Source organism: Lithobates pipiens, unplaced genomic scaffold, assembly GCF_037356315.1.
Source record: "Lithobates pipiens isolate NorthernLeopardFrog02 unplaced genomic scaffold, aLitPip1_a1.2 Scaffold_27, whole genome shotgun sequence".
Taxonomy (NCBI): domain Eukaryota; kingdom Metazoa; phylum Chordata; class Amphibia; order Anura; family Ranidae; genus Lithobates; species Lithobates pipiens.
The window spans coordinates 161,670,533-161,690,469 of NW_027507788.1; the positions used below are offsets into that span (position 1 = coordinate 161,670,533).

Sequence of the window (19,937 nt, forward strand, 5' to 3'; positions counted from 1 at the left end):
GATCGTGTGTACGCGGCATAAGAGTATGGAATAATGACTGTTGGTTTTAGCTGTTAGCAAGTCGTTTGGGAGTTTTAGGGGAGCAGTTTCTATGGAGTGATGTAGACGAAATCAAGGCTGAAGGGGATCAAGAAGGTTATTCTCCATGAGATGTTCGCTCAGTTGGTTGTAGACTAAATGTTCAAGGAGCGTGGAGGCAAAAGGAAGTAAGGTTATGGGTCTTGGGTTAAGATTGGTGGGGTCCAGTGAGGCCTTTTTTGGTATGGGAATGACTAGTGCATGTTTCAGAGGGTTGGGGAAGATGCCAGTAGAGAGGGAGAGGTTGGAGATATGGGTTAAAGAATGTAAAGCAAGCTATAACAGTCGATAGGCTGGACCATTCATTGGTAGCTATGAGTGCCAACATCACAGGACTCATGAATAGGATACTTTTTCTGATACTTTTTCTAAAGTTGGTCTTGAACTGTCCTCCTGGTAGTTTGAGGTCATATCCCTGTGTCCTTGACACTAGCTTGGTACTGAAAACCTTGACCTCTTGAATCTTATTCACACCTTTCATGTATTTAAAGGTTTCAGCTTGCTTCCCTTTTCTACAGACCCGTACATTGAGTCTCCCAATATTTATCCTTCAGGCCTTTCACTATTTTTATTGACTGACTGTCTCTGTACCCTTCCTATCTTATGAATGACTATTTAAGTGGGGTATCTGGAATCGGACTAATTTTGGTCTAACAAAAGCCGGGTACACATGAGCCAAATTTCGGTATACATTTGCTGGTTAAAAAAAAAATGGCTGACATCTGGCCCCTGTGTATGTCAGACAGAAGCTGACCATTTGGACAGCTTCTGTCGGAGGAGCACGCTGGGAAAAGCAGCAGCCGACTGACTCCCGATCTGTGCTGCTCTGAGTGTTCTGGTGGGGGGGGGGGGGGGGTGTTGGTTATGTTCTACACCCCTGCTCAGTGGGGGAGATTGCGGTACTTGCTTTACATAGTGAGTACAATGACTGGAGCTGACATATTTTTTTTTTCTTTTCTCGTTCATCCTACTAGGTTAAATGGGGGGGGGGGGGACCTAGAAGTGTGTACCAGGCTTAAAGGTCTGTGAAATGAGTACCCCCAAATCTTTTTCCTCTGTATTTCTGGACAAACATATTGTACTCCATTAGAGGAATAATTTTCCTTAAATCGGAAAACTTTGCCCAAAAGGAAAAGTTCTGCTTTTAAGGCTACTTTCACATGCCTTGCTGGCAGCGCTGGCCATTGATTTCAATGGGCAGGGGCACTTTAGAAGCAGTGTAGACACCACTCTTGCAGCGCCGCAAAGATGCGGCTTTCAGGACTTTTTTTACCGTCCTGCCAGCGTACCACTCCAGTCTGAAAGCCCTCAGGCTTTCACATTGGAGTGAGAGGAGAGGCTTTTTCAAGGCACTATTTTTAGCGTTATAGCACCTGCAAAGTGCGTCAATGTAAAAGTAGCCCAAGTCCTCTTCCCTCCCCCTCACCATATTTGTCATATCATTTTGGAGGGTGCAAACCTGTGAAAACTAGGTACCCACTCCAACTTCTACTCTTATCGCCTAGGCCATCTGCACAGTGGGCAGCTGACTGAAGCTGAAAGCAGCATAGCTGGCTGCCCACAGTTAGGATACCAGTGGCAGGAACCCAAAGGCTAGTGAAGAACTAGTCCAGGTGAGGATGGCGCTGGATCCCTGGAGAGGCAAGTGTCCTTTTTATTACGTCAGCTAGAGGATTTGTAGGGTTGTCCCCCGCCCCCCCCAGAGTGAACAACCGCTTTTAAGTGCTTTATTTTTAGGCTCTTTTTAGAGCAGACATTTTACAAGCTGCCTGTGTCCATTTTAACAAGTGCAATTTATCCCACCTGAGCAGGCAGCCAGGTACACTCTGGTTAATAAGTAATTGGCTGATGGGAGACACTTCAATACTCCTCTCCCACACAATAGGATTAGTTTCTGTCTGATATAGAAATGTTTATTTTTAATTGTTTAACAAGGAAAAAACGAATTGCTGAGGTTTAAATCCCAACTGATTACTAGTGAGTCCATCTTGGTTTTGAAGAAAAACTAAGAACATAAGTATCAAGATAGGTAAAAACAATACTTTGATACAACAAACACTTTGAACATAAACCTGTGGTCTATTTTCATGGTGTTAATCTGGCTCCTGTCCTGGTTATCTGGTACCTTGAGGTTCCTATGGTTGAAGTCCTTATTCTTGGAGAGAAGCTCAAAATCCCAGGGTTCTCTTTAAAGGAGTCCAGAGCTTGTATAGTTGCTGTGTAGCCCATCCCTACCAGCCACATGGAGATCCCCATTGGCCAGTGAGGTTACCCATTGTGTTTTCTAGCAGCAATGAGAAACAAAATAAGTTGTAAAAATTCCTTGATTTTATTATCCAAAACACAAGTTAAACATCATTGGGTGCAAAATATATTTAAAATAGGAGCTCTGGTGTACAAAGTGCGGAACAGTTTCAGGTAGAGGAAGGTACATACATAATTTACAATTCATTTTATAACGTGATTATACTATATTCAAATAACATAACATAACATTTAATTCACATGACCATATGATATACACAATACCCCAATGCATTTCAACCTTGGAAAAAATGATTATGGTCTTCTTCAGGGGGGTTCTTTTCACATTTCTGCAAGTATATCGAAAAGGACAAATTTCTAACATTTCATTATATTGATGTATATGAGTTGCTTTCCCTTTAACACAACCTGTAATATTTTACCCTTTCCACCAAGTCTTTTCCGCTCAAACCAGAGACTTTCCTGCGTATGAGTGTGCACATTCATTACTATTTTTTGGATTTCACTGTCACTATCACTGCCACTAGTTGAATTTTATTCTTTTTCACTTCATCCCTTTTTATTTTATTAATTTGCACATTTATTCAATTAATTTGAGTATTCACCATCTTCACCACACATTCATTAGTCACCACTTAGATCACACCACCTGATTTATCACACAGCATATGTTTAACATACATATTCTCAAGTCTGCCCTCTCCCTAATCCTAGTATGTAATACATATACAATCATTTTAAATAAATTAATAGCTTTCTAATTATTTTTAGATGCTGCCGCTTTCCCACAAAAGATGTCCCCTCTACTGTGTGTGCGAGAGGGCTCCAACTATACTGTCACCGCTTGAAAGTCCGTGGCTCAGGGGACGGGTTATTTCATCCCCCTTCTCTAATGGGGTGTGGGCAGTGTCTGTGGTGAGCCCTGGGAAAGATCTGCAGGAAAAAGTTTTTTGCTTTTAAGGAAAGTCTCTGGTTTGAGCGGAAAAGACTTGGTGGAAAGGGTAAAATATTAGTGGTTTTCTTAAAGGGAAAGCAACTCGTATAAATCAATCTAATGAAATGTTAAAATTTGTCCTTTTCGATATACTTGCAGAAATGTGAAAAGAACCCCCCTGAAGAAGACCGTAATAATTTTTTCCAAGGTTGAAATGCATTGGGGTATTGTGTATATCATATGAATTAAATGTTATGGAAATCTATTTGAATATAGTATAATCACTTTATAAAGGAATTGTAAATTATGTATGTACTTTCCTCTACCTGAAACTGTTCCGAACTTTGTACACCAGAGCTCATATTTTAAATATATTTTGAACCCAATGATGTTTAACTTGTGTTTTGGATAATAAAATTAAGGAATTTTTACAAATGATTTTTTTCTCATTGCTGCTAGAAAACACAATGGGTGACCTCGCTTGACAACAGGGATGCCCATGTGGCAGGTAGGGGTGGGCTACGCATTAACTATACTGGCCCGGCCGGTGGAACCTCCAGTGGGCCCCTGTTCCCTACAAATACAGGCCACTACCATGGGCTGTAAATGACAGCGAAGTTGTCTATACAAAGCCTGGTCTACTCCTCTGTGCCCTCGGCCTGCCCACCTCCATGATGTTTTAGGCTGCATTCACACTTGGGAGTTTTCAGCTCGTTAAAAGCTCATCTCAAAAGTTCCAAAACGGCCAACAAGCAAAATCCCATTTATTTTAAATGCCCCCTGTTCTGTCACCTGAAGCAAAATGCCTGAAGCTCAAAAAAGTACATGAGCTTCTTTTTAGGCAGATTACAGACATTTTTCTGCTTTTTACCTTGGTTACATTTTGACCTGTACAAAATCATGGCAAAATCCTGTGACTTTCCGCCTGAAAAAATACTCCCAGGTGTGATTGCAGCCTACCAGAGGCCCTCCTGAAGTTCAGGTGTTGGTCATTCTCCCAGTACCAGGCCAACTGTGGCTGAGGACGTCAATGTGTGAAAAAGCCTGCTCGCCTACACTTTCTTTGGGGAGCCGCTAGCTATAGCCAGTATGAATGTAAAACATGCACGATTGTGCAGGAATTGAGGCTGATATAAGGTTTTAAGGGCCGGTTCATACCACAAAAACGCATTCCAGATCTGTCCCGGGAGTGTTCCTCCATGTGCATTTTAATGCGTGTTTTATGCGTTTCCAGATTATTCTTTTTTTATTGTACTGGTGTGAACTCTGCTACAGAAAAAACACGTACCTACTTTCTATACATTTTGGATGCAGAAAAAAAAAAATCTGATCTGAAGTCTGAATTAAACTGATGGATAAGTTCACTTTTTCAGAAAATGGCCTATACAGTCAATTGGCCCCCAGTAGATACAGTGGGGAGAACAAGTATTTGATACACTGCAGATTTTGCAGGTTTTCTTACTTACAAAGCTGTAGAGGTCTGTAATTGTTATCATATGTACTCTTCAACTGTGAGAGACGGAATCTAAAACAAAAATGCAGAAAATCACATTGTATGATTTTTAAATAATTAATTTGTATTTTATTGCATGACATGAGTATTTGATCACCTACCAACCAGTAAGACTTCCGACTCTCACAGACCTGTTTTTTTTTTTTTAAGAAGCCCTCTTGTTCTCCACTCCATTACTTGTATTAACTGCACCTGTTTGAACTTATTACCTGTATAAAAGACACCTGTTCACAAACTCGCTCAAACAGACTCCAACCTCTCCACAATGGCCAAGGCCAGAGAGCTGTGTAAGGACATCAGGGATAAAATTGTAGACCTGCACAAGGCTGGGATGGGCTACAGGACAATAGGCAAGCAGCTTGCTGAGAAGGCAACAACTGTTGGTGCAACTATTAGAAAATGGAAGAAGTTCAAGATGGTCAACCTCCCTTGGTCTGGGGCTCCATGTAAGATCTCACCTCGTGGGGGCATCAGTGATCAAGGAAGGTGAGGAATCAGCCAAGAACTACACAGCAGGACCTGGTCAGTGACCTGAAGAGAGCTGGGGCCACAGTCTAAAAGAAAACCATTAGTAACACGCTATGCTGTCATCGATTAAAATCCTGCAGCGCATGCAAGGTCTCCCTGCTCAAGCCCAGCGCATGTCCAAGCCCATCTGAAGTTTGCCAGTGACCAGCTGGATGATCCAGAGGAGGAATGGGAGAAGGTCTTGTGGTCTGAGACAAAAATAGAGCTTTTTGGTCTAAACTCCACTCGCCATGTTTGTAGGAAGGATGAGTACAGCTGCAAGAACACCATCCCAACTGTGAAGCAGGGAGGTTGAAACATCATTCTTTGTGGCTGCTTTTCTGCAAAGGTGACAGGACGACTGCTCCGAGGGGAGGATGGATGGGGGCCATGTATCAAGATATCTTGGCCAACAACCTCCTCCTTCCCTCAGTAAGGCTGGATTCACATCTATGCATTTTTAGTGCTTTTTCATTTTGCAGATTTGCACTACAGAATGTGTTCCATAGGAAACCATGTTAAATGGACTATAGTGCAAATCTGCAAAATGTAAAAAGCACTAAAAATGCATAGGTGTGAATCCTGCCTGAGAGCATTGAAGATGGGTTGTGGCTGGGTCTTCCAGCATGACAACAACCCAAAAGACACAGCCAGGGCAACTAAGGAGTGGCTCTGGAAGAAGCATCTCAAGGTCCTGGAGTGGCCTGCCCAGTCTCCAGATCTGAACCCAATAGAAAATCTTTGGAGAGAGCTGAAAATCCATATTGCCCAGCGACAGCCTGAAACCTGAAGGATCTGGAGAAGGTCTGTATGGAGGAGTGGGCCAAAATCCCTGCTGCAGTCTGTGCAAACCTGGTCAAGAACTACAGGAAACATATGATCTCTGTAATTGCAAACAAAGGTTTCTGTACTAGATATTGCGTGTTTTGCTTTTCTGATGTATCAAATACTTGTCATGCAATAAAATACAAATTAATTACTTAAAAATCATACCATGTGATTTTAAGGATTTTTTTTTTATTTTTTTTTAGATTCCATCTCTCACAGTTGAAGAGTTCCTATGATAAAAATTACAGACGTCTACATGCTTTGTAAGTAGGAAAACATGCAAAAATGGCAGTGTATCAAATACTTGTTCTCCCCACTGTATATAAAAAAACTTTGCAACTTTGTAAAATGTTCATTCATTTTACAAACCCAACTGTAGGCCATTTGGCCCCCATGAACGCCAGACTGAAAAACTTTCAGGTTCCAGCATTATAGGAGTGATTAGTGATATTCAAAAGTTTTTGCATCCTAGCAACAAGGCAGAACATGGAGATTGCTAACTGGGAGTTTTTCAGCCAGGCTTCGAGGGGTCCAGATGGCCTAAAGATATATCAATAAAATGATGAACATTTTAAAAAGCTACACAGTTTTTTTTAAATATCTACTGGGGCTTCTTGGATGCATAATCTATTTTTTGGAAAAGGTGAAGCTAGCCTTTTATCCTAGGTTCACACTGGGAACTGCATGTCATTCGCACTGCATTCTTGTGCAAATCACATGCGTTTCTGTATGAGGCACCTTTTTTTTGTTTAGCTGCTCTGCAATCGGATTGCTTGGGTGTTTTATACCCATGTGATCTGGTTGAGGCAAGCACACTGTTTTTTTGCGACCTGCTTCTGGGGTGTCATTGACTTTTAATTGTCGCCCGCAGCAGATCGCAGAACACATTGCGATGCAGTGCAGGATTCGCTGCATTGTTCTGCACCAGATCAATGTGAACCAGGGCTCAATGTGGAAAATGTTTCTGACCTAAGCCATTAAGAAAATATCCTCCCCTTCCTGTCAGCATTCCAGCGGGTCTGGCGCTCCTGACACGTGAAGCACGGAGTTCAGCTTTCTATCTCCCTGCTGACTGCTGCCTCCGCTGCCGCCTTCTCCACATGCTGGTGAGTGGTTTGCACACTTGGCTACAGCGCAGCAGGCGTATTGGGCTTAGACCCCCACGCCATTTACTCTGACCCCTTCTTATGCATGGCCACGTTTTAGCGCTGGTGACATTTGCTGTTTAAGAACATGAGACCAGTTGCCTAATCTGCAAAAATTTCTCACCTGCAGTTTCTCCCGAATGATACCAGCTGCCAATTTTTAGGTAATAAGCGAGTGGACAGGTCATAGCGCAAGCCCCTATTGCTTGTCCATCTCCCAAAGGCTTTCTAATTTTTATTCTATTCCCTACTCAGTTGACACAATCTGTAAACGGCAGCAGAACCAAAACGACAGGTTTATGGATAATTTTTACAAAACTGCGCCAACATCTTGCCTTGAGAGCCTTCATATTGGGCTTGGATGAATGACCACCCTTGCCAATTTATATTGGGCTTAATATTTAACCCCAGTGCTGTGTCAGTGCTGTGTCTTTTTTTGTTTTTGTTTTTTGTTTTTCACTCCCTGTCACCACATCACAACAAGTCATAGGACACTTGCAACAATGAAAACATTACCAAAAGTTCAAAGCTCACTTTTTACTAAATAAAAAAATAAAATCCTATTGGGGAGGGGTGGGCAAACCCTAAGTAAACCCTACAATTGGTCTTTTAAACTGAAGTTACCACCGTGACCATTCGTCTGTACTAATTCGGTTAGATGCCATCTTATGCCTTTCAGAAAGCTGCTGCCCAGTCTGAAGACAAAAAAGCCACAGGAGCTGGTGCTGGTGATCGGGACGGGGATCAGTGCCGCCGTTGCCCCCCAGGTTCCTGCACTAAAGTCTTGGAAAGGGTTAATTCAGGCACTGCTGGATGCTGCCAACGACTTTGATCTCCTAGAAGAAGAAGAGAGCAAAAAGTTTCAGAAGTGTCTCCACGAGGACAAGAACTTGATTCACGTGGCCCATGACCTCATCCAGAAGTTGTCCCCGGTCAGTGCACACAATAGTATATACTACTAACTGCTACTAGGGTCTGTCACTACAGTCACTGTGAGGAAGCACCTCCATACTGCTAACTGACACCAGGACTTATCTCCCCACAGTCAATGTGAGGAGCCCCTCCACACTGCAAAGGAAAGACAGAACCAAAAAAATATATATATATATATATATATATATATATATATATATATATATATATATATATATATATATATATATATACACACACCGTGTTGGCTGGTGACCCAGGGGACAGGGAGTGTTCATATAAAATCCAGGTGAATGATGTCCTTGGTGGGAATCAAACCCAAGATGCTGCAGGATCACTGTGCTAAACACTCTACCATAATGTAACCAAGTAATCCATTTCTGTTTTTAGAAATCGTTGGTATTGAACACCTTTTCCTTTCAATCATCTTTTCTACTGTAGCGCACCAGCAATGTGCGGTCCACCTTCTTCAAGGACTGTCTGTACGAGGTGTTCGATGACCTGGAGTCCAAGATGGAGGACTCTGGCAAGCAACTGTTACAATCTGTGCTACAGCTGATGGAGCACGGTGCTCTCGTCCTGACAACCAACTTCGACAACCTTCTGGAGATCTACGCCTATCACCAGGGGAAAGAGCTGGAATCCCTCGATCTCACAGATGAGAAGAAGGTAATACCAGATGACAAAAAGCATCTCATATGAGGAGATGCCAGACAACAAACCTCTCATATGAATGACTCTGGCAGGAGGGACAGGGAGATTTTACTCATGATCAAATCAAACATTTAGCAACCGTTTGAGGGATAAAGCCTCACTTCAGACAAATTCTATAATCAGAACTTTGACAAATATAGGCCCTAGGCGTATTGAGGCATGAATCGTGGTGTGTTTTTTCCCAGTACTCAATAGCCCAGGTACTGCGTACAGCCGATTTATAGGCATCAATGGCTGAGTGTTTACACTGGTACTTGCATATAGCATGCATAATTTCTGCATTTGGGATATACCCTATACACAGGGTTACATGAGTACCTACATATGCTGGCGTACAACCATTCGTGTATGCAGAAGCTAGACTTCATTATATGCTCCTAATGCGCAGCCATGGGTATGAGGGCAAATACCCCTGGTGCCCACAATGTGGCCCGGCAGCGGTCTTCGGGCAGTCTGTTTGCCCTTGCCTTTGTCATTACCTCTTGGGTTCCTTTATGGACTTTGCAGAGCTGCATCAGGACGATGGGTGCTGAAGCGATATCTTCTTCCCAGTATCTGGCACTGAAATACAGTACTTTGAGGCTGAGTTGTCTCATCCTGTCCTGATTGTGGCAAAAAAGAGCTGCACTGGAGTGTGTGATCAGGTAAGGGGGGTTAACTTTCACTACCAATGCAATGCCAGTGTGAGGGGGTTACATTTCGCTGCCACTGCAGAGATCACCAGTGGGCAGTGGAGGGTTATGTTTCACTGGCAAGATGGGGGGAGGAATTTTCTTCACTGTTTCAATATGACATCTGAAAATTTGGACTAGCTGTCAATGAGCCACCAACCTGCCCACTTAATGTCATTGCTGGTTAAAGCTTGGCTGTTGTTTGCCCATGGACAAAGACGCTTTGGAACTAATGCCTTGCTTTTTGAGCAATTCTTCCCTTTTTTTTTTTTTTTTTTTTCCATGTCATCAGATGCTTCTGCATAATTTACAGTGCCGGGGGGGGGGGGGGGGGGGGTTGGAAGCGGGTGCTGCACATCACATCCAATGTGTTCCCAAGAAGGAAACTACATTTCCCATGATTCCTTGGGACTCCACTGACATGTTGGGTGTAAATGTAAGTGTTTCTTCCGGTCATTGGCTGTGTGTTGTGACAGGGAGCTATGTAATCCTACCTACCTACCTACAGGAGGAAACTGTGGCATCACCACTTACCTTCAGGAAACTAGAGATGGGAAGAAATTTGACAAAGACAATTCTCCTTATGGAGAAAATGGTGCACAGTCTCTCAAAGAAACTGGGCATAAGGAAAGATTGTTCCTCCTTGCTGGAGTTCAGCTTTAAACAGTAACTTCACTTTTGTTGAGAAAAAAAAAAAAAAAATTCCCCTCTGGTTAATCTGTACATTACAAGGATTTTAACAAACTTTGTAGCAGATTCCTACCTTTTTGTTATTCTGAAGAAATCCCTGTGTGTTTCTCTGTGTCCATGTGGGAAAAATGAATCGGAAAATGAACGGAAATGGTTTCATAATTATCAATCAGCTGTGCTCCTGCAGGGCTCTGAGGAAATCTGCTGGGCCTGCATCCCTTTTTAGAATGAAATTTTTGTTGCAGGGGGTGCCAAAAATCTGACTTGTATTTTATTGTGGATTTCTGTCAAAATTGAGCCAATCACACAAGCAGGACACTAAGGGGGGCGTTCTGTACACATTCTGTGTAAAGAACACCTCCAGGTAGCCATATTGCACAGCATTTTACAGGAAATTAAATCTCCAGATTGAAAAGGAAAGATCATTTTTAATCACATTAAATTACAATACATGTATGACGTATCGCAATTATTTACACTATTATTTTTTTTCTTTCTTTGCCATTTTTTTCTCCAACGAAAGTGAAGTTACCCTTTAAAGAGGAAGCAAACCCCGATGGGTTTACTTCCTCTTTGATTCCCTGCAAAGGTAAAGCATAATGGACTACTATGCATCGCATTATGTGTCACTTACCTGACACAGGAGCCAGCGAAGTCACCGCTGTCCCCTGTAGTTCCGAGTGTCCATCTTCTTGGTGGGTCTCGCTGCTCCGGCGTTGTGATTCGCCGGAGCAGCGATGACGTCGCTCCTGTGCGCATGCGCACGGGAGCCGACACTCGCGGCATATCACCGCGATCTGCGACTTACCCAGTGCGCCTGCGCGCCGCTATCTACGGCGCATGCTCCGTAGACAGCGGTGACTGTCTTCAGGTAAATATCTCCTAAACCGCATAGGTTTAGGAGATATTTCTTGGACCTTGGGGTAAGCCTTAATCTAGGCTTACCTGTAGGTCAAAGTGGTCTGTAAGGGTTTACAACCACTTTAAAGTAAATTTCCACTTATGCAGCAAAATTGGGATAACACCTACTTTTACATTTGTTACATGTTCTCAATCACATAGCACAACTTAAAAAAAAAACATTTAAAATGGCTGCTCACCATTTTAGATGCTTATTTCTGATATATACTTTGCTCTCTTTGTTAATCAGGGGGCTGGGGAGCCTTTTGTCAAAATTAACACTGTCAAAACTGCTGGCGGATCTCGTTATCATTTGCAAACTAGATTTGATCCCTGTCTGCCTTAACAAACGATTAAAGATTTAAAAGCTGGTCTCCAGCATTGTATGTTAGTGAGCGGAAACCCATCCTGTTCTTGAGATAGACCCACTCTGAAATTGTTCAGAAATGCTTGCTGTCTGACTTTCTTTTTTTCTTTTTTTTTGGTATGCTGTGAATGAAAACCCATAATAAATAGTGGTGTTTAATGTATCTGCAAAGGTGGAAATACACTTTTAAATAGTGCATGTCTCTGCTATGCAGTTGGTTGACAACCAAAATGACTCGGCTCTAGGACACACATTGGTTTGTGTCAACCAATCTTATTTCCCCACAGTCGCATGCACAGCCACCTGCATTTATTGAATCAACTATATTACTAGACTGGTGGAGAAGTGGCAGAAATCGCTTTATTAAGATAGTAAAGCTGTTTTCTCACCAGGTACTTGAATGGGCTCAGGAGAAGAAAAAACTTAGTGTCCTGCACATCCACGGCGTCTATACAAACCCCAGCGGCATCGTCCTCCACCCGGCCGGCTACCAGAATGTCCTGCGCAACACTGAGGTCATGGTGAGATTATACACTTTTTTTTTTTTGTTTTTTTAATCGGATAGTAAACGAGAAATTCATTTTCTGATTATTGCCACTCTGAACTGGAGAAATAACGTGTAATCTGATTAGCTGTATTAGGGGCACCATATAAATTTTTTCCTTTTAATTTGTTTTAGATTAGCCCCAGTTGTGTTGCATGTAGGTACAGCAAGGACTGGCTGAATTTCGATTTATCTATGGCCGTTCCTGCTACAGAGAAGTTGATCTGATTGGAAAATTCTTGTTTGATCAACACTGCAGTCACTGCAGAGAGGAGTCTCCGCAATCAGAATACAGTAGCGCAGGGGGGGTGAAATCTATTTTTTTTTGTCTTCAGCTGGCTATGGCAAGCTTTAGCCATTGATCATTGCACACATTTTTTACATTTTAGTGATATGTTTAATTGACTAACCTAAAGGCCCGCTATAGGAAAAAAAATACTGTATTGTACTGACTGTTATGGAGTTAAAGTAAAAGTAAAGGCAAAACCTAACTCTAAACCTAATCTCGCCTATCATGCCCCATAAAGAAACAAATCGCTATACTTGCCTATCCTGAAGCTGCTTCGGGTCCAGTCTCCAGCAGTGCCCTTTGTGTGCAGGAGAAAGCTAAATAGATTAGACTTGGTAGGTTTAGAGTTAGATTTTGCATTTATTTCCACTTCCACTAATACTTTTTGCTGATAGTGTTAAGTATATTGATTCATTTTTTTTTATTTTTTACATCAAATGCCTTTTATATTTTCTGTACATTTTACGTGCAGACAAAGATGTCCAACTAATGTGATAGTTATAGGGGTTGGAACCATATAACACTAGCAGGGATGCTTTTAAAATTTAGCTTTTTTGCTTTGCTTTTATCCATATGGGGGGGGGGAGAGAAACTGTTGTAAGGCAAGGCTTTTTTCAGACTGGCAGTATGCATACTACCTTCTGGAAAGTGATCCAAGCGGTTGGCCCACAGTTGCAGTCCCATCCCATTAATCTCAATGGGCAAGTTTGTAAGATGTTGCTGCTTAACTCTGCAGCCTGATTTAAAAATGCTGTGGCTTTGAAGAAAAGCACTACAGCCACGGCATGTGTACAGCCCTGTCAGGCTGTGATGATAACTTTGGGGGGCTTGGTTGTGGCCAGACGGCGGTAATAACAGTAACTCTGTTGCCTGTTTTTAATCGCCACACACTGACTTTTTCACTGCCGTATGAAAAAGCCCTACCTGTTTTAAAATGTGTTCGCTTGAGTTGCTCTTTGATTTGTTAGTTTAAACTTACATGAACATCTAAAGCTGGCCATACACTCTTAATTCAGTGGGCTGAACCAAAAAAAGGTAGCAGATAATGAGGTGGAAGGAGGAATGCTTTATACTGGCACATTGTATTTTGACAGCGGCACCTGCAGCTGTCAGAATACATTAGTCAGCTGTTGCAGCTGAAATGGGCTTCTGTTGAGTGGGGACTGACCCACACTGATCGAAATTCATCCAGTTCTTGCTGAAGACTAAAACTTCCAATGGGTTACAACAACCACTGTGGAATTTCATTGCAGAACCAAAAGAGTTGTCACATATGCAGTGGAGAGAAATCTTTCAGTCTAGGCGGCTCTTCTAACATCTCCTTTCTGCTGCAGCGGGAGATCCAGAAGCTGTATGAGAACAAATCCTTCCTGTTCCTGGGCTGTGGCCGCACTGTGGACGACACAACTTTCCAGGCGCTCTTTCTGGAGGCAGTGAAGCACAAATCTGATCTGGAACACTTCATGCTGGTCCGGCGGGAGGACGTAGATGAGTTCAAGAAGCTGAGGGAGAACATGCTGGACAAGGGCATCAAAGTGATCTCCTATGGCACAGAGTATTCTGACCTGCCTGAGTACTTTGAGAGGCTAGCCAATGAAATCTCCAATAAGGGCCGGACAGGTACACAGCCCGCTTTTACTTGATATCTTCCCTGGTTCCACATGCGCATTTGTGTACTTAACAAATGGGAGGAATTCCAACAAGAACAGCAGCACTGCTTAAAGTGGCGTTCCACCCATAATTTAATCTTTAGCTCAATCTGTCTATTCCAGCAATGTGTGAACAACATTTGGCTATTTTTTTTCCCTTACTTTCTGAAGCTTGTTGCTAGGGTGTCTCCTATATTCTGCCTCCTTACGGGCTGTGGCGCCTAGGCTCCTGGGAGATGTGTGACATCATTCCCAGAAGTTGGTGGGCATCGCCGCATAATGACAATGGGAAGGGCACTTACTCTGTTGCCACCCGTTGTGATGACAACCAGACGCACTGCCTGCACTACGTCCTGTGTAGATTACGCATGCGCAAGTTCAGGAGGTGTGTGCTGGGTAGCCAAAAGCACTTTATCCTGGTACAGAGTCCTAGTGGGCTTCAAATGCCCACAATATAGATGGAAGCGCTGAGGAAGCCGAAAGGTAAGTAAGTTTAAATAAAGGTATACCCGAACCGCAATTTTATATTCAAAACGTGCTTTACAGTATCTTATTCATACAAGCAGAACAGATGACAACAAAAAAAAAGTGGGCGGAGCTATGCTTTAAAGAGGAAGTAAACCTCCATCTTTAAATAATAAGGCTTACATATAGGTAGTGTAAATATTACGCCATTTCTTCAGAGTCCTGTGCCATGACTGCTATGCCTACCAGGTAGGGAAAAGAACATGTGCAGCAGTTTACAATTGCTTTAACCACTTGCCTACTGGGCACTTAAACACCCCTCCTGCCCAGACCAATTTTCAGCTTTCGGTGCTCTCACACTTTGACAATTACTCATTCATGCAACACTGTACCCAAATGAAATTTTTGTCCTTTTTTTTCCCCCACAAATAGAGCTTTCTTTTGGTGGTATTTGATCACCTCTGGGTTTTTTATTTTTTGAATGAAAAAAGCCTGAAAATTTTGAAAAAAAAACACATTTTTCTTTGTTTCTGTGATAAAAAAATTCAAATTATTAATTTTTCTTCATAAATTTTGGCCACAATTTATACTGCTACATATCTTTGGTAAAAATAACCCAAATTAGTGGATATTATTTGGTCTTTGTGAAAGTTAGCGAGTCCACAAGCTGTGGTGCGAATCATACAAAATTGATCACATCTGATGTACTGTCTCATTTCTTGTGACCCGAAACAAGTCAGGAATGTAAAAATACCCCCAAATGACCCCTTTTTTGGAAGTAGACATTCCAAGGTATTTAGTAAGAGGCATGGTGAGCTTTTTGTTATTTTTTTTCCCACAATTCTTTGCAAAATGAAGATTTATTTTATTTAAATTTTTTGCACAAAATTGTCATTGTAATAGGTTATTTCTCTTACGTGGCCTGTCTATACCACAAATGATGCCCCAAAATAAATTCTGCTACTCCTCTTGAGTATTATGATACCACATGTGTGGGACTTTTCCACAGCCTGACCACATAGAGGCCCAACATGCAGGGAGCGCCATCAAGTGTTCTAGGAGCAAAATTGCACATCTAACTTGTTGACTACCTATTACACTTTTGAAGGCCCTGGAGCACCAAGACAATGACACGTGACACCGACGTGGCACTGATGACAGATGGCACTAATATGTGGCACTGATGACATGTGGCACTAATACGTGGCACTGATGACATGTGGCACTAATACGTGGCACTGATGACATGTGGCACTAATACGTGGCACTGATGACATGTGGCACTGATGACAGATGGCACTATGTGGCACTTATACGTGGCACTGATGACAGGTGGCAGTGGGGACATATGGCACTACAGGTGGCAGTGGGGGCAGATGTGCACTTTATTTTCCTTTTTTTATTTTATTTATGTATTTATTTTTTTACACTGACATCTCACAGCGGTTCATCTCTCCCTTTACATATGAGATCATCTCTCATTGGGCACGCCGATCGCGCTGTAAATGGCCGCTGTGATTGGCCGTTTACAGCGATCTGTGACTGGCTGTGTCCGGGGGACATGGCCAGCACAGAACTTCCCCGATGCGCGCCCGCGGCGGCGCGCAGAAGGGAAGTAAACAGGAGGACGTCCAGGGACGGCCTCCTGGCAGTTGGCGTCCGCTCTGTAGCCGTCTTTCGGCTATAGGGCAGGCGCGATGTGGTTAAATGGCCCCCAAGCGCAGTTTGTGAATTTACATGCCTCAGCAGAGTTCCTTGTGTTGGGAGAATACTGTTCTATATTCTGTTGTGGAACTTGGAATATGCAGCTGTGCATGCTCCCAGCTCTGAGACGGCTTGGTCACGAACCATGCTAGTCTCACACTAACAATCGAGAACCATGCTGAACGGTTCCCGATCACATGATGACTATGACAACAGTCAGGATGATCACGTGAGTTTATTTACAAACAGAAGTGCCATCTCTGCTACCACTGTGCCTCACAATAACCCGTTTATGACAGTGTTCCATGTATATGTGGTGGTGGGCTACTGTGCCTTATGTACACACATTTTTCACATAATTCACTATATTATCCCCTGTACATCGCTTTAAATGGGCAGTGACCCCTATAAGCTTTGCAATGACCCTATAAGCTCTAACAAGTGGAGCCCTATGATTTCTCCTATATTGAAGTTGTACTATCTTCCCTAACATTGTAAATCGCTGCGCAAGCTGTTGGCACTATATAGATTCTGTGTGTGTGTATAGCTATAGTTATAGAGAGCGAGAGCAAGTGGGTGGGTCTCAATTATATCACCACTGTGTGGCAAGATTGAGATCCTTGGTCACTGCCCATTTATAATGTATGTGTAATATATTTATTTTTATATATATAATTTACAGGACTTTTAACTTTTATAGCACCAACAGTTTGCAGCGCTTTACAATGTTAGGGCAGACAGTACAATTTCAATACAGGAGAAATCGGAGGGCCCTACTTGTTAGTGCTTACATTCTAGGAGGGATGTGTGTGTGTGTGTGTGTGTGTGTGTGTGTGTGTGTGTGTGTGTGTGTGTCTGTCTCTCTATCCCTATCAACTTTTGCTAAAAAGAAACGCCACTGGGCTGTCAATTAAAATGACCAAACAAAAGCCTTGTATATCTGCAAATTAAAAGTAAAAAAAAAATACTTAGGTAGACAAAAGCACAGAACAAAAGCAAGGACAGATTCAAATCCAATTCATATTTTGTAGTAATGGTTTCAGGGTTTAAGTCAACTCTGTTCCTTAGGGCTCTACATCAAAAAAACAAACAAAAAAAAAAACCATTCAAATTCAACATATTTAAATAACAATGTCCATAATTCATTTATAATTTTACTATGCCGTACTTATGGCTTTTAAAGTGTTAGTAAACTCTGAAACCATAATCCCCAGCAATCATAAGGCCACTATATATAACCTTTTATAAAGGCACTGGATTGCTAATTGGCCTCATGGCATCTTTCTTACTATGTTTTGGTTTCTTATTTATCTGCTCTGGCTGAAGCCAGCGCCATGTCTGCAGTTGCCTCCCAAGTCCATCCTCAGCTGAACTTTCACTCTTTTACCCTCTGATAACCAGAATCTTGCACATGTGCAGTAAACCTTAACCAAGCCTTATTTTCTTTAACGTTGGCATAGCAACATTGCTCCATGTGTCTAATAAGAATACACCTGTAAATGTTCTCCTTGCTCCACGTGTTGATCGTGATAGTCATTGTTAACACACCCTGTGACGTAGCAAGTCACATGAGCAGTTTCAGGAAATCCTCACAGGGTCAGCAATCTTGCGGTATTGCAATGCCGCGAGTGCTGATGACAGTCATGGCAAAAGGATGTTTTGACTGACGGCACACTGAGCATTCTTTGAATAGGGGACAAAATGCGCATGCACACAAGTGAATGTGACTACGCTAAACATCAGGCTGTTTCTACTGAAGGGTGCAGGTTGTGACACTATAGTGACCTGTAAGTTATATCACAGTGGTTATCATGGGCAAAAGTATTGATTGAAAGTTTAATACTGCTTTAATATAACACATTATTGATCAAGAACCAAATAACAGAACACCAGTTTTTTTATTAGTCTGTCTCCATGTCCGTTTTCTTGGCACTCCTACACCTCTACCTATGATTAAAAGTATTTGGTGTTGTCTGTCACTGCTAATGCTCAGTTTCTCTCCTCTGTGACAGGATCGATGAAGAATGGGCCAAGTTTACCGGACAGTCCAAATAGAGGTAGGGAGTGAGAACGGGATGCTCCATAGGTGACTGCTTGTGATTGTACAATGCCTTGCTATCCATAGAAAAGCCTTTTATGTGGAAGATTTATTAAAATGGAAGCACTCAGAATCTGGTGCAGCTGTGCATGGTGGCCCATCTGCTCCTAACTTTTATCTAGTTTAATTCAGCTTGGACAATAAAACCTGGAGGCTGATTTGTTTCTGTGTAGAGCTACACCTGATTTTGCACACTCCAGTTTTATTCAATTTTTCCCCCCTCCACCACAATATTGTCAGTGTCCCCTTGTTGACTGTAGACTCCTGAGTGTCACCATTCCATGTGCAGTATATTGTGTGCCCTGCTAATAAGTAATTCCAGGGCACCAGTACAAGATATTCCCCAATACATCGTGGCCTTAAAGGATATGTAAACGTGTGTGTGTGTGTGTGTGTGTGTGTGTGTGTGTGTTTTTTTTTTTTTTAACAAACATGTCATACTTGCCTCCTCTGTGCAGTTAGTTTTGCACAGAGTGGCCGCAATCCTCCTCTTCTGGGGTCCCTCAGCGGCACTCTTGGCTTCTCCTCTTCTCTAATGCGCTGTCGGAAAAGCACCCGTGTGGGCAAACCCCTGTGTCATGCTTCTGTATCCATTGACACAGGCAGCAGGACTCGGCTTTGCCCCCCGGCTCCCCAATCATTGGATTTGATTGACAGCAGCTCAAGCCAATGACTGCCCTGCTATCAATCTATCCAATCTGGACCCGAGACACCGGCTGGAGCAGGTGTGCATGTTCCCGACACAGGAGTGATCGGGCTCAGGTAAATGAAAGTGGGGACTCTGGGGGGCTGGTGCACTACAAAAGGGTTTATAACCCCTTTTAATGTGAGTATCTCAAACTATAGAAATGCAGAAAGGTGCACCAGACCAAAATCGGATAAGAGTCTAGGATCGTTTTAATTGTTGGTAAAGAATGTCATAAAAAAACAGCTAGCACATTTCAGGGGCAACACCATTCCCCCTTCATCAGGGCTATATTAGAACTAGTATTGAACTCCCCTTGTGGAGGAGCAACTTCACAGCAGTAATGGTGTGAGTAGCAACTATAAATGTGTTGAAGGGTAGGACTTGAGATTCAAAGTCGGCTCTTTTAACTGGAGTATCCTTGTTTGTTTGGGAGCACCACCGTGAAAATCTAGTATATCTTTATTTTATGTGACAAAAGAAGCCAATGCATTTCAGAGCTCAGATCAGATCTTTCCTTTCATCATGTCTCAGAAATACTGTCAACGTGAGCGATCTGAGAAGATATAATACAACATTTCCTAATGACAGATTTCAAATGATTACTGTATCATAAAAAAAACATAAACCCCATATCGTGCCTAATTTTTACTAGTATTGTATTATATAGGGATGAGTTGGTGTTTTATTTTGTTGTTTTGTTTTGTAGTATAACTAATTAATTTGATATGCATTATTAGAATCATTGGGACATTTAGTCCCAATGATTCTAGCGAAGCGGGAACACTGCAAATCCACAGCTCGGAACAGGAATTGGTGAACACCCATGCGATTCAATTCTGGTGCGGACCAAAAAAAAGGGTTCTGTGCGAGTTCGGTTTGAATGCAATGCAAATTAAGCCATACCATCTGTATGGCTGAAATTGCATCGCACAGACATAGCATGTGATTTGCACTG

At 42.4% G+C, this 19,937-nt stretch overlaps 1 protein-coding gene across 22 annotated transcripts in view; it reads left to right on the top strand.

The window, feature by feature from the left end:
- The window catches only part of FAM118B (family with sequence similarity 118 member B), a 139,782-nt gene that overhangs the window by 108,343 nt on the left and 11,502 nt on the right, over window positions 1–19,937 (top strand). For 11 of the 22 annotated variants that reach the window (XM_077457789.1, XM_077457813.1, XM_077457790.1 and 8 more), the window contains 6 exons: window positions 6,329–6,388; window positions 7,950–8,202; window positions 8,645–8,872; window positions 11,938–12,066; window positions 13,713–13,998; window positions 18,209–18,253. In XM_077457789.1, the coding sequence (XP_077313915.1) occupies window positions 6,329–6,388; window positions 7,950–8,202; window positions 8,645–8,872; window positions 11,938–12,066; window positions 13,713–13,998; window positions 18,209–18,253 (1,001 nt within the window). Of the gene's footprint in view, window positions 1–6,328; window positions 6,389–7,928; window positions 8,203–8,644; window positions 8,873–11,937; window positions 12,067–13,712; window positions 13,999–18,208; window positions 18,254–19,937 lie in introns of all 22 variants that reach the window. The other 11 variants (XM_077457805.1, XM_077457806.1, XM_077457812.1 and 8 more) reach the window with 2 other exon arrangements.